This window comes from Protopterus annectens, chromosome 1.part1 (genome assembly GCF_019279795.1).
Source record: "Protopterus annectens isolate FY-2018-M chromosome 1.part1, PAN1.0, whole genome shotgun sequence".
NCBI lineage: Eukaryota > Metazoa > Chordata > Ceratodontiformes > Protopteridae > Protopterus > Protopterus annectens.
The window spans coordinates 349,384,159-349,399,214 of record NC_056726.1 but is presented as its reverse complement, the minus strand read 5'-3'; the positions used below and the strand labels follow the sequence as shown (position 1 = coordinate 349,399,214).

At 42.4% G+C, this 15,056-nt stretch overlaps 1 protein-coding gene across 1 annotated transcript in view; it reads right to left on the bottom strand.

The window, feature by feature from the left end:
* Nucleotides 1-15,056, bottom strand: part of LOC122804974 (aflatoxin B1 aldehyde reductase member 4-like) — a 306,195-nt gene that overhangs the window by 87,819 nt on the left and 203,320 nt on the right. Inside the window, exon 6 of the mRNA XM_044075223.1 lies at nt 12,767-12,896. Coding sequence (XP_043931158.1) covers nt 12,767-12,896 — 130 coding nt within the window. The remainder of the gene's footprint in view (nt 1-12,766; nt 12,897-15,056) is intronic.

The following is a 15,056-nucleotide window of genomic DNA, read 5'->3' as shown; positions in this document are numbered from 1 at the left end:
TCCAAAATCGTCTCTTTGGGGGGGAAACACTGTCAGGCTTCTGGGGGACTGATTCCACCAGGCCAGGTTCTCTCCATGCCCTTTGGAATACCAAAATCAAGGAGGAACCACCCAAGACATTGGCCCCTGCTAAAGGGCTCAAGAAATATTGGTTCCTCAGGGATAGAGGCTTTGTGGTCCATCCCTCAGTTCTAACAAGTAGCCAAAGGAGGAAGAAGTCTGAGAAGGTGCTGGGTCCCCTCCCCTTCATTAAGGTCTGAATCCTCTGCGAATAATTCCTCAATGAAGCCCCAAATGCTGCCTCTTGTATTTGCACTGCACTTCACTCTAGTCTCTCCAGGCTGAAAATGCCGTAGGGGACACTGAACTGGGGAATCCCAGAATGAGAGAAGGTATGAGGTCCAATGACATAGGCTGCCCAAAGCTAAATGACATGCCCCCAAAAGCACCAATTGGAGAGGAGGACCAGAACAGGATGGCAGACCTGTGCAGTGGTAGTGTTGTAGCCTCACAGCAAGAGGTTCTCTGGTTAGATTCTCATCTGGGGTGTCTTGTCCTCCACCTCCCTGCATTCCTATGGGTTTCCTCTGGGTGCTCCGATTTCTTCCCACATTACAAAGACATGCTTCTGGAGCATTTCTCCCCGAGCCTCTGTCGAAAATTGGCTTTGTTCCAAGTCGAACTTTCCTGGTAAACAAATGTAAAAGGTTAAACTTAATAGAATCCCAGTCTCAGAAAGGGATCCTTTCTACAATGAACATAGACAAAGCTGGGCATGCCCCCCCTTGAATCTGCACGTCTGAAAGAGACTGGCGTCCAATGTAGACATCATGGGTCCAATGTTGAGACCAGAGTCAAAACACCCAATGGAAGGGATGGCTCTGAAACCAACAGTGTTCAATGCAGATCTTAGGGCATCTGGCCCAAAGCTTTGGCTCTTGAGATGCCCTCTGCTCTGATAAAAACAATCAAGAATATCAAGGATGGAGCTAGTGCCCGATTCAGCCAAGCTGTCAGCACAAACAAAAGGGAAATGGGCAGCTGGATCCAGGTGCCATGCCCCTGAATGCTGGGCTGGGGAGAAACAAGACAAAATTGGAGCTGAAGCCTCAAAGGGGGGGATGGTCCCAAGGTCCATTTGACTTGTATGAAAATACACATCAGTTGCTCCAAATCAGAGCCCTTAATACTTTGGGCAAACCTAGTAGCAAGCCATTAGAGACTGCTTTGAAGGTTTAAACAACTATGGCTCTGGCTCTCAGATCCAAAATGGAGAGGCCCAGATCAGAGTTGGACAGCTCCATGAGAATTTGGTTGGAGATATGGACAGGAAGGGGGAGTGTGAAGCCTGCCTAAGGTAGTAGTTGCATCAAGATGCGACTAGGAATGCTCATATGTGGGAGAGCTTGAAGACTCATAGCTGGGAGCTCTGGAAGATGATCAGTGCAGAGGGGGTCACTGATAGCTCACAAAGTTTGACCTGTGAGAGCAAGAGACTTAAGGATCTTTGGATCTCACTGCCCTTCCAACAGGGCAGAGGAGCATTTGCTCTCCTCTCTTTGGTCTTACTTTTATCATTTTCCTTTTCAGACTTTTCTGTATCATGCTTTTCTCATTTTTTTGGTAGGAGAATAGGGGGACAGAAGGTGGATGCAGGCAGTAAAAGATGACCTTTTAAAACTAATTTAGTCCTCCGATCAGTGAGGGCTGTAGGTGTGCTGGGCCTTTAAACCTAACACTCCTAGACAGTATACAAAGCTATCATGCTGGGGTGGCAGCTTACATTTTTTGAAGCCTGTTTCTCCATTTCTGAACCCAAGATCAAATACAGGACTGTTGCGGGTGTGTAACACTACAAAAAATTGAGTCATCAGCAAGGCACCCAACCTTCTACAGACAGAGACACACAGGCAGACAGAGACACACAGGCAGACACACAGACACCCAATTTCGAGCGTGTCCAATCTACCTGCAGCATGTCTTTGGAATATGGAAAGAAACCAGAGCACGTGGAGGAAACCACAAGGAGGACATGCAGACTCTGTACAGAAGGCATCCCAGCCGAGAGAACCTCTTGCTGTAAGATGGCAGACACTAACTGCTGCACCACCAAGCCCACCCTCTACAAAAAAACGGAGTACAGAAAAAAATTCTATGTTCTTCTATACTCGGTCTCGCTGTAGAGCGTTACAGAATTGTTTTTCAGTTGTATAGGTTATTTGACCTTGGGTCCACTTAAGGTATCTATATAGTTATAGATACATCTAGAAACTGACAAACGAAAGTCCTACACTAAGGCTATCTAATCTAACAAAAATCTAGTAAAGGCAGAGAAAAATCTAGAGAAGGCAGAGAAAAATCAAAAATCAGCAAGATAATCAAAAACTACTTCTCAACAGAAACAGCTTTAGTGACAGTGCCTGGATGCAAACAAGAGTGGAGAATCGGAGTGCAGTGCATTATGGGTAAAGGATGCAGAACATCGGGGCTGAAGAATCTTTGGTGCTAGCGTTGTATCCGATAGCCCTCAGGCTGAAATGGTCAGAAAAGACAACACTGGGGCAAGGATACCCCCAAAGGCACAGCAACCAGGAGAGGGCCAACCCAATGCTGGCTTCAGACCATATTTATTAAGGCTGCAATCCTGGCACTGTGACCATCAATCTGTTTTATAATACAGGTCCTGTATTTGATCAATGCAACAGAGCTAACCAGTATAGCTACATGGAAGAGATTCAGGGAGGGAAGTTTCACCAGTCTGAGACCTATGAATTGACAAGTCACTCCCCCAGAATCAGGCTGGTCAGCTAGAGGCTCTTATAGTAACAACTGGATACAGCAGGCACATTGAGAAGCATTGGTGGGTTGACCTCCCCCTCCTTTTCTGCCAAGATCTGACTGCCACTGGCTTAAGCCCTTTCTAGTCATGGATGGCTTTAGCACCTGAAGAGAACAATGTTGCAACATTCCCTCTTAGGGTCTGCCCTTGTGGCTGTAAAATGCCACTTTTTCTATCACCCATTAGGTGATTAGCTTTTCTTGATAACATCTTTAAATGCAAGGTTGAAACACTATTTCCTGGAGCTGTCATTGTGGCTCTCACCAAGACATGAATTCCATTACCATTATAGATCATTGCTCATCATTGGACAGCCATATGATGTTTTATGCACAACAGTCATATCACAAGATCCACCATCTGAACTGCACAACTGGTTAAACAGAATGACTGGGCTCAGGGTTGAGGACACTTGCATATTTGAGATGTCACCATTATGAGGAGAGTCGCCACTGGTATGCAGACATCCCTTACAGTGAGACTTTCAAAGTTTATTTGCTGAACCCCAATACAAAATTAACCCAAGCACTGCACCCATTAAAGCAGACTTCAATGTCAGCTCTGTCTCTGTCCTGACAGAGCACTCGACCACTTTAAAAGGATACCAACATACTGCTGTCTTCTACTGAGAGGTCTAGGCTTCTTGCAGCAAGCTGCGACTGTGTATTAGGAGGTGGGGTATGCAAGATTCACTAGAACCATGCATTATGAATGCAGTACATGGAAGCAAAAACTTCTGCAGTGTTGCATATTTTAGCACACTGGGCAAAAGATTAAGGTTCTAAGTTGCTAATAAGCTGCTTCCTGTAGTCAAGAGATGTCCTTCCATTCCCTGTTGCAGTATTCTTTACACTTGGGAGTCCCATCTCAGGTAGCCTGATGTCCAGCCAGTATACAAAAGCCTACTGTTGCTTTAAGGTATGGTGAACATCACACGTATGCTCCTTGCATAGCATAGGGCATAAAGATGGCGTCCGGATGTACCATCTTCAGAATGTTCTTGCCAGTCAAAATGCATCCCTAGATAGTCTGCCTGAACACCCAAGTCTTAACTGCCAATTCTAACACCTACATCATCTTGCTGGTACTGAGCCATTGCAGATAAGTACCCCATTGTGTTTTTTTTCTTAGCTTTTTTGTTGCTTTTGGGAGTTAGTGGCATCTGGGATGGGTAAACTGCCAATGTGGGAGACCGATTCCCCATAAAAACTGCCAAGATAAATGTCTTTTTTTTTTTTTGCCTAGGAGCTTCTCACAATCATATGACCTGTTCTGTTTGTCAGGCTTTCGTACAGAAAACCCTGCATAGTAGGCTTTCTTCCCTTACCTTGTATCTTGAGAATCTGTGCCTTAAACGTCTTGCTAAGGATACAGTGGAAGGAACTTCCCGCCCAGCAGGTCAGCCATTAAGGAAGCTGGGTAAACTACGGCCAGAATCTTTGTTGTCCAGCCTCTGCTGGGTGTTACTTCTGAAGTCAGTGAAAACCCGGATGCTTGCCCAGCTTTGTTGGGACTCCTCTGACACACTACCAACTTGGAGGACAGCAAGGATCTGGCTTGTGGCACATCCAATGTGGCTTTGCAGGTGTCCATTTTGGACATTCAGAGGGAACCCACTGTTGATTTCTGAGGGGCCTATGGGTGTTCTGCAGATTTTAATTAGGGAAGAAGTTGCTACTACTGTTATTGAATGCCGTCCTGGGTTGCAGTTTTGTAGGTCAGATCTTCCTTCAAACAAGAAAGCCAAAAAACTAAACGCGTTTCTCCTGCTCCTAGAGGTTCACAGAGTGAGTGTCAGGCCTTCACTCAGGGTTTAATGCCTTGATAGCATTAAAACCTCCTCAGGGGCTTTCTGTTCCAGTACCCCCTTGCTCCTTTACTTCCCTTAAAAGGTCCAGGGAACCGGATTCTTCTGAGGAGTCTGATTTTGATAATCCCTTGCTTACTCTTCCCGAATTCCTTCTCCTTTAGACTATGGGTCACAGTAACAGGAAGCTAATAGTCCCGATACTCCCTTTGAAGAAATTTCATTTGGGGACACAATCACCAGGATGATGGAATTTTTTTTTTAAATGGGATTGTGCTCAGGTCTCTGAAATCTGTAAGAGGTACTAGGAGTTGTTGCAGATGGAATATTGAAACCTTCTGCTATTCCTCCTGTTTCGGCTGCTTTGTTGGATGTTTTTTCCAATGCCTCTAAAGCATCTGATTCTCTGCCCTCTGCTCCCAGAAAGCCTGACAGGTTAACAGGGTGCCAGAGGGTTGTAACTTTGTACAAATGTCTTGCTGCTGACCCCTCAGTGATGTCTGTAGCTTCTGACAAGCCCTCTCAACTGCTCCCTTCACCTAAGTTACTGCAGTCTGTTAAAGACGGCAGAACCATTGAAAGGCTAGGTAAAAAGGTTTCTACCTCAGTTCCCCTGGTTTTTAGGGCTATTAACTATCAGACACACATGTCCAGGTATGTGCTGGTTTTTCTTTCTCAGGCTCGTCAGCTTACTTCTGATCTCCCAGACTGAGGGAGAAACCTTGGCTCTTTCCTTACTACGGGCTTCCTCTCAAGTGGTTCGTCATTCAATCAAATGTCGTTATGATGCATCAGACAACTCTTCTAGGGCTGCTGCTTTTGGTTCAGTGATGAGGAGGTATTCCTGGCTTAGAGGCTTCAACCTTTAACTGATGATATCAAGCCTATTTCTGTCATGCTTTTCATAAGAGCCTTCCTCCTACATCAAAGACTCATTCTACCAGAGCTGTGGCTTCTTCTGATGCTTTTTTAAGGGGTTAGATATCAATTCTATTCTTAAATCATCTACCTGGACTTCTGTGCATACTTTTACCAAGCACAAGTTGGATGGAATCTCCAGAAAGAGTTGGTTCTGCTAGGGTCATCCTTCATGGTTTCCCAGAGGGCTCTACTGGTCCTTCCTCCTCCCAAGTTTCTTCATGAGCTCTGGCACTCTCCCAAGCGTGAAGAATACTGCAACAGGGAATGGAAGGAAATGTATAAAATCTTACCATAACAGCAGATGTCCTTTCACTGTTGCAGCATTCACTCCCTCCTTTCATCCCCCTTGTCCTTTCTCCCTCCTGGATGTACTGGTTACCTATGTTTTCATTGGACTGGTGATCCTACTGGGGAAATCAGTTTTGAGGATGGTACAGCCGGACGTCACCTTTAAGCCCTACGCTATGTGAAGAGCATACCTGTGATGTTTGGTGTACCTTAAAGCAACAGCAGGCTTTTATATGCTGGCCAGATGACCATTTCAGGAATGGATCCTTAAACTTTTGAGTGATATATGGGTGGGGAATATGTACAATGCTCTAAGCATATTTCTAACCCTGGCCATTCTGTTTTATGGTTTTGCAATTAGAGAAAAATAAGGGGTGGTGACATTGTGAACATGACTGAAGTGGCGGAAATGAAATGGATTGCCATGTTACAGGCTGAAAAGGTTCCAGGACGTAATGCAGTACCTTTAAAACCTGCATTGAAAGTTTGTAGACTTCATTGAGTTTTAATGGTTGTGTTCTCATTGGCTGTGTGATTTATTGGTTGTAGTACTTCAATGTAGACCTTGTTTTTAAATGTTTTAGCTTGTGGTTAGAGATTAGATCTGAATAAGTGCCTAGAAAGTGAAAGCGCTTTTTTTTATATATACAGATTTTTTAAAAAAATGTGTGCTTTTAACAATTGTTAGACCCTTTTTTCATTAATATAGGACTGACTTTTAGCTACAAGTGGCATATACATCTTTCCTTTCAATAGTTAACAAATGACAAAACTACAATTGTGACTTAAAATCATATAAGTTATGGTTAGAATCTGGAGAGAACATACTAAAATAGTACAAATATTAACTACTGACAATTTTAGAATTCTTTGCCTAATTTTTTTAAGTGGGTGTATCACACTGACTTTAGATGCAAAGTTAAGTTCTATTGTGTTAACTAGAAAGTTTATTCCTAGGAAACCATGTACATGTATTAATGTATCATTTTGTTGGACAAGTGAGCTGGTCAGCCAACAATTCAGCCTATACCTGCAATAAAGCCAATTTTAAGCAAAGTTTTGGGAAGGAAATCAAGAGTAACCTTTCACAAAGTGATGCAACTGTTAATGCAGTTGACCTCTGTAAATATGTACATGGCTGTTTGTGGTGAACTTTAACTGCAGCCCAGAATTCATAAATACTATCAGCAACTGCGCACGTATGGCGCACGATCCAAAGCAAACAGTAAAACCCTGTGCAGTCTGTCTGCAAATGGAATGAAGTATGACTGTGTAGTGACATATATCACTGTACATCTAAGAGAAGTCCAGGTATGCAAAAGTTGAGTGCAACCACATGGTCCACGATTCATGAATATGTGAAAAAGAGTACACTGTGACGAATGAGCCAGACTTTGTCAGTAGTGTTTTAAACTAACCAACCATAAAAGGTGAAAGGATGTACTTTATGTCCCTGTATTGGTGATGTCATGTGCCACCTCACAAAGTACAGTTGTGTACACCTACCATAAATGTAGATGTTAGAGTGTCTTCACTGTTGCAGTCATGACTGTAGGGTTCTCCCCTGCCGGCAGGCAGCCCTCAGTCGGCCAGAATCCCAAAGTCTGGGTCCGGCGTCGGCTGTTCAACCATGCTCCCTGACGTCAGAGAGCCAGGAGTACAAAGCCGACAGCCGACGCCATCTTCTCCAGTTTTTCTTGCCCCAGATGTCAGGAGTCCCAAAATGAAAAAGGTCCCATAACCTTCGCAACTACACCTCAGAAGAATGGTGAAAAAAGGAAATACAAAAAAAGTAAAAATAAGAGGGGACAGGAGGGAGGAAAACCCAGACTGCAACAGTGAAGAGACACTAATATCTACATTTATGGTAGGTGTACACAACTGTACTATGTTCATCGTGTTTCACTGTTGCAGTCATGACTGTAGGGTAGAATCCCAAAGCTGAAAGAAAGGGAGGTGATCATAAAGAGGAAGGGGCGGCTAAAAGGCCCTGCAAGACTGCAGAGGCAAAGCCTGCCCTAGACTTAGAGTAGAGTAGAGAGGTAGATTGTAGTGCTTAGAAAAAGTATGCACTGAACTCCAAGTTGCAGCTTCCAAAATGTCCTTGGTAGGAACTCCCCTGAGAAAGGCCGCAGAAGTGGCAGCAGCTCTGGTGGAATGAGTCCGTATACTCCCTGGGATTTGCTTTCCATGGTGAGAATAACAAAATCTGATTCCATGAGCAATCCATTTAGAAATGGTCTGTTTTGAAATGGCTTTACCTTGGGAACTTGAAGCATAAGAAACAAACAATTGTTCTGATTTTCTGATGTCCTTGGTTCTGTTCAGGTAAAAACGTAGTTGTCTGTGTACATCCAAGGAATGTAAGATCCTTTCCCCTTTATTTTGAGGAGAGGGAAAAAAGGTTGGCAAGTGGATAGTTTGATTTAAAGCCACTTTGGAAACCACCTTAGGCATGAAGGTAGGATTTGTCCTCAGAGATACCGTCTTGATGAAAAATAATATAAGGTCCACAGCCATAAGAGCTTGTAACTCTGAAACTCTCCTGGCAGAGGTTAGGGCTAACAGAATAGCTGTCTTCCAAGATAAAAACTTGATGTCCGAAGAGGCAGCAGGCTCAAAAGGAGGCAAGGTTAGTTTTTCCAAAACATAGTTGAGATCCCAAGCAGGAATGGGAGAAGATCTAGGAGGTCTCAAGTTCTTAGCTCCTCTGAGAAACTGACTCATGAGCTGGTGGGAAAAGATGGGAGGATCCGTATTATGAGCAGAAAGAGGCATGTATTTTAATGGAAGAAAAAGAGAGACCCTTATGTAAGAGATCTGTCAAGTAAAGTAAAATTAAAGTAATGTTAGGAAGAAGAGGATCAGAATCCTGAGCCTGCATCCAGGAACAACATCTTTTCCATTTTCCTGCATAAGAATTTCTAGTGCTAGGACGTCTGGCTTCTAAAATGACATCCATAACCTGCTTGGGAAGTAAAGAAGAAATCAAAGGCCCTGGATTAACCAGGCCGCCAGGCTGAGAGTTCTGACATGAGGGTGTAGAACCTGACCCAGATGCTGGGACAGAAAGGTCGGAGATGGAGGTAAAACTCAAGGGGGCTCCAGACATAGGTTTTTTAGAGTTGGATACCAAAACCGCAGAGGCCAATTTGGAGCCAGCAAGATAATCATCTTGGGCTTGTCCCGTTTTATCTTCAATAAAACAGTGGAAGAAGAGGAAGTAGCAAAAAGGCATATCCCGAGAGGTTCCTCCAACTGAATGACAGGGCATCCACTTTCCAAGCTTCTCTGTGGAAAGTCCTGGTGCAAAAATTCTGTAGCTGATGACCGAGATGGGATGCAAAGAGGTCTATGTGAGGACATCCCCAGACTGCAGTTATCATCCTGAATATTTTGGTGTCCAGCATCCACTCGTGTGGATCCGAAAGTTTTCTGCTCAGACCGTCTGCCAGGAGGTTTTGTTTCCCTGGTAGAAACTGAGCTTGAAGATCCAGATTGCAAGCTAGAGCTGTGTGCCATAGATCTATGGCTAGTCTGCATAGGGGGTAGGAATGAGATCCCCCCCTTGCTTGTTTATGTACCATATAACTGTGGTGTTGTCTGTCCGTATTAGTAGTTGTCCTGGTTGTAAAAGATTCCTGAAGGCCAATAAAGCTTTCTGAACGGCTAACATTTCCTTTAAATTGATATGCAGGTGCTTTTGATCCTTTGTCCAAAGGTCATGCAGACAACTGCCCTGAAAATGGGCTCCCCAAGCATAATCAGAGGCGTCCGTGGTTAGAATCTGAACGGCAGGAGGCAGACGAAAGGGTTTCCCTTTGTTTAGAGCACAAGCCCTGGACCACCAAAGAAATTCCTTTTGAAGGCAAGGAAGGACGGAGATCAGTATGTCTAAACTGTGGCAATGCTGAGACCATACACTTTAGGTACCACTGTATTTTCCTCATATGTAGTCTTGCATATGGTACGAGAAGGATGCAGGAGGCCATGTAACCCAAAGCCTGCAGGAATCCCCTTGCAGATAGTGGAGTTAGAGTTGCCAAGGTTTTGAAAGTTGAAGCCAGCTGTAATTGTTTTTCGGATGCCAGAAATGCCATCTGGGTTGTAGTGTTTAGAAGTGCACCCAGAAAAGTTACCTGTTGTGATGGTGTCAAATTTGACTTTTTTATGTTTACAGAGAATCCCAGGAACTTGAGGAGGTTCTGTACAAATTCTAGATGCTGGAGTAAGACATCCTTGCTGTCTGCCTGAATTAGACAATCGTCCAGATAAGGGTAAATTTGAATTCCTTTGAGTCTGCAATAAGCTACTACTGGAGCCAGGCATTTGGTGAAGACCCTGGGCGCAGTAGACAATCCAAAGGGCAGCGCAGAGAATTGATAGTGCCTCGATCCGGCCTTGAACCTGAGGTATTTTCTGCGTTCCTGCCTGATGGGAATGTGTAAATATGCCTCCTTTAAATCCAAACTTACCATCCATGCATTTTTGGTCAGCATTGGAAGTTGCTGCTGTAGAGTAAGCATCTTGAATTTTGGTATCTCTAAAAAAGGTTCTGCCACTTAACTATTTTATATACAAACATAAGTAAATAAACAAATAAATGAACAAGTCAAATTCATAGTACTGTGTGTGCCCAACACTATAGCAAGTCTAAGAATAGAATCTTGATCTGGTATTAGGCACATCCATCTCTCCCATGGTTACTACAACCCTTATTTCAATTTACGTGCTTCAAGTAAGGGTTTAATGGTAATAAATTGATTAAGACCTGGATCCTGATGTGCTCGTAGTCTAAATATCCATTCAAGTTCTATTGTTTCCAGATGGTTCATATTGTTTCCACCTCTCTTGTTTGGACGTATTATTTGTAGTACTCTAAATTTAAAACTATGTCCTGGGTGGGACATGTAATGCTTGGCTAAAGCATTACGTTGGTCAGATTTCCTAATGTCATATGTGTGGTTGTATATCCTATCCCTCAGTCTCCTGGTTGTCATGCCTACATAATAGGCATGGCATAGATCACAATTGGCTAAATATATCAAATTTGTGTCATCACAGGAGGCAAAATACCTTGGCTCAAATTTGTAATCCAATGTCGGATGTACAAAAGTTTGTTCTCTGGTGATCATTCCACACACATTGCACTTACCACATGGAAAAGTTCCAAATGATTTAGAATGTCTAAATTGCCTGACTTCGGAATTGGTATGCTCAATACATAATAGTCTTTTCAAATTTTTACTATTTCTGTATGTAAAGTTTGGTGTTATACCTACCACCTTAGCTGTATCCATGTCTACTGTAAGCACATGCCAATTTTTTGATATTATTCTAGTGATTTCCTTAATATCATTTGTAAATCTTGTGATGAAAGTCACTTTGGAGTCATTCTTTGTTTTATATATTCCCTTACAACCATTGTGTTTGTTTAGTACTCTGAGTAGGTTCATTCATTATTGAATTTCTAATATCTCTGACCATGGTACTATTATAGCCTCTTTCTATAAAGAAATCTTCCATAAGATTAGCTTCTTCCTTCAAAATCAAGGGGTCTTTACATAATCTGGAGAGCCTAATAAATTGACTTTTCACAATATTGGGGAATGTAAACCTAGGATGCATACTATTAAAATATAAAAAAAGTATTTTTCCAACAGGATTTTCTGAATAATGAAGTGACTATATGATTTTGTTCATCTCTCCTAATGGTAATATCTAAGAAATCAATATTGTGTCTGGAAGACTCCATAGTGAATCTCAAAAATTCAGTTGTGGATTCTAGATAATTGATGAACTCATTCAGTTCATTCAGTGTGCAATTCCAAAACAATAGTATGTCGGCAGGAGAGAACCCTACAGTCATGACTGCAACAGTGAAACACTATGAACATCTTAAACAATCACTTTCAACACAAGCCCATCAGGAAGAACACAACTTTGTGTGCCTGTCAATATGTATACGTCTTGCGTGTCCAGTAACTGCTTCCCCCAAATGTTGCTGCAAAGTAGAGATGGGCAGTATCTGATAAATGCCCATAACACTACAATTGGTAGAATCAGTTTAACAATTTTTCGGTTACAGATTCTGTTAAGTAACGGATGTGGCACAATGCAATTCCTTTCTCCTCTGTCACCATCAGATACTGTAAATGTACTGTGGAGTTCCTCTGCCCTCCCCTTTGTTTAGCGTCACATGTGTAATACCAGGTATAAGGAGATGGCTTACCATGTGTGGGTGTAAATCTGTCCACTTCAGGTCACCACTGGTTGCCAAGCACTGTGCAACAGCAGACCCCCTTAATTCAAATCATTTCTTCTCAGATGTTCATTGCAGCAAGAAAGCTCACCATTCTCCATATAAAAATGCAGGCCCTGGTGACTGCAGAGGTCCCTCTTGAAACTGCATTAGCTAAAATTTACTACAGCATAGGAGCAGTACACAATGTTCTCTTACAGTGACATTATCAAGGCAGATGCATCCCCTTCCCTAACCATACTCTGAACTTATCACCCATTTTCTCATTTCTTAGTAACAGATTAATCACAATGGTTAAAAGTGCTGAATAAACAGCTGTCCAGGTTTCCAGAGTTGTGACTACATTAAAGGTAAGTATATGGACATAGTCTAGTCTCCCATCTAGATTTTTGAGGGCATCTAGAACATTGACATGTATGGTTCTGCATGTGAGAAAGTGCAGCCCTAGTTGTGGAGGGTAAACCCATGTACATGAACCTACAGAAAGATTCTATTGTATGAATAATTTGAATGTCTTTATTATGTTCAAAACAGTTAACTGTTTTACACCACTGGACATATTCTTTATAATACCCAAAACTGTTCTCCATTGCCACACTATCTATGCTGGTGCTTTAAATGTCAATGTACGCTTTTATGGATATATTACCTTAAGTTTGGAATGATGATACATCCACCGAAATGCAGCTGATGTCAGAGGGGGCTTCTGTGACCCATAAGCAGTCTCTACAGCCTTTTGCACCACATCAATGGCCTGGAAATGGTGCTCCCTCCAGTACCTGCACAAAACAGGAACACAGAAGTGAGAAAGCACAAGGACCAGAGCAAGCAACTACACATTACAATAAAACACTTGCAGTCATTTTTACTTGTGCCTCAATGCAGAAAAAGTAATGTACTGGCAACGTTAGACAATAGTTTAGAAATATGTACTAAAATAAAAAGACCAAATGGAAAATTATAACAATGGCTTTTCCAAACTTGGAGTACTGCGCTGGAGAACTAAAGGGAGTTCGACAGCTGCAGTTAACATGGGGGAAAGTAAAAACTGTAACTAGATGGCAGACTAAGGCCATTTTGTCCATAGTCCATTCTTAACCAAATTAGCTGTTATCTTACAGAAATTATTTAGCCAAGTGCCCACCTTCTACAAGGAAAAGTCTGAATGTCCCCCCAAAAATGTTACAATTTCCCCAACTGCAATGCATCTGTCCACTCGCTTCAAATTTCTTCCATTAGGTAAGTTCTCATAAGCATTCTACGAAGTCTACTGTTTCCTTCTTTTAAAAAAGGTCTTCTGACTTGATGGTTCCATTGACATAATTAAGTAACTGTCCTGTTCATTATTTTCTACAGACTATGTTTATCAAACTAAATCAGTCTCTGACTTCTGAAACATTTTGTTGAATATGACCTAGCTCTGTGAATTAGAGGAATGAAACCCTAACATGCTCCAGGCAACCCCAGCTCAGTTAGCAGTAAGGGTGCCTGTGGAGCTGACTGGTGAGAATGGTAGGGAGTGGACGGTTCCTGCTTGGCAATGCTGAAAGGAGGTAGGCAGTTCAGACTCCTCACACAAATGAGGCATAATGGGTACTACATTCAGTGGAGAATAATACTGTGTCGGAGTGCAGTGCACTTGGGGAAGGAGGTGCTCCCTACAGAGAGGGTAGGCTGACCCACTCACTACCACCTCACTTTCGCTAGGAATGGAGGGCAGATGAGCATTTCCTCATCAGGAACTAAGGAGAAGTAGGGTCTCTTACCCACCCCCTTAAATGAATGGGCAATGTAGGTAGAAGAGCCATAGACTGAGGTCCTGCAGGGAGCAGTCATCTCAAGTCTGGAAGAACAGCTTTTCTTTTCATTTGCAATATCCTCACCATGCATTCCAACCTTCCATTGTCTGCCTTTCTTTTATATTAATCCACCCCTTTATAAGATGGCACTCATGAGGATTGGCTAGTCCAGTGGCAATATATAATTCACGTATATACGAAAAGCTTATATTGTGACATGTGCAGAACAAGAAACGCACATTTGACAATTGTTGACCAGGAAAGCCCACTGGGTCAGAAACCCATTTTCAGTGGAGCCCTGGGGGAAAGGTCCACAAAAAAAGATAGAGAGTACACAGATTAAAAAAATGTCATTTCACAGAAATAAAAATAGCATATTACATTACATACATTAAAAATACAGAGAAATATTACAGTATAATTCAAAGTTTACACTAATGCAAAAAATTGCAGAGCAATGTACAAGACTGATTCAGCTGCCATATATTACAGAATATGGTTTATGACATTTCACATATATAAAGTAAGGGACAGGTTTAAGGTGGCTTGTAGTTTGTTTGGTAGGGGAAAGAGGGGTTAATGAGTTAATAGCTTTTTAATGCCGATTCAAAGATTTAAACACTCAATTTGAGTTGAGTGGGAGGGTAAGGTACTCCAGAGTTTAGCAATGCTATGGGAGTATAGACTTCGTCCGGCTCTTTTTGGGTTGGATTACATTTAAAACTTATTTGCTGGAGGCTGTAAGAGCTTGGGTTTAAATACAAGCTTGTAGGATGGAACGGAGTGCTGCGCAGATCTTTGGTTTAAAAATTAGTTTATGGGCTAGAGTCAGTTGGGTATAACTGAAAATTCGAGCCAGTTCAATTCAGAAATTGCTTGGCAATGGCGTGTGTGGTTAATTTTTCCCGGAGGCAAATTTAGCTATTTTATAATAGCAGGATTGCAGTTTACTGCTAAGACAGGAGTGAAGTTTAGGAAAAATGGCACTTCCATGTAGGAGGGAAGGGATAAGCAAGTTACTGGCCAATTTTATTTTGGTGTGGTTGTCTAGGTAGAGTTTATGAAGGTAAAGTTTGCCCAGTCTGAAGTGAATTTTCTTTATTTCGTTGAGAATGCGGGTCTCATAGGTGAGTTTGTCAA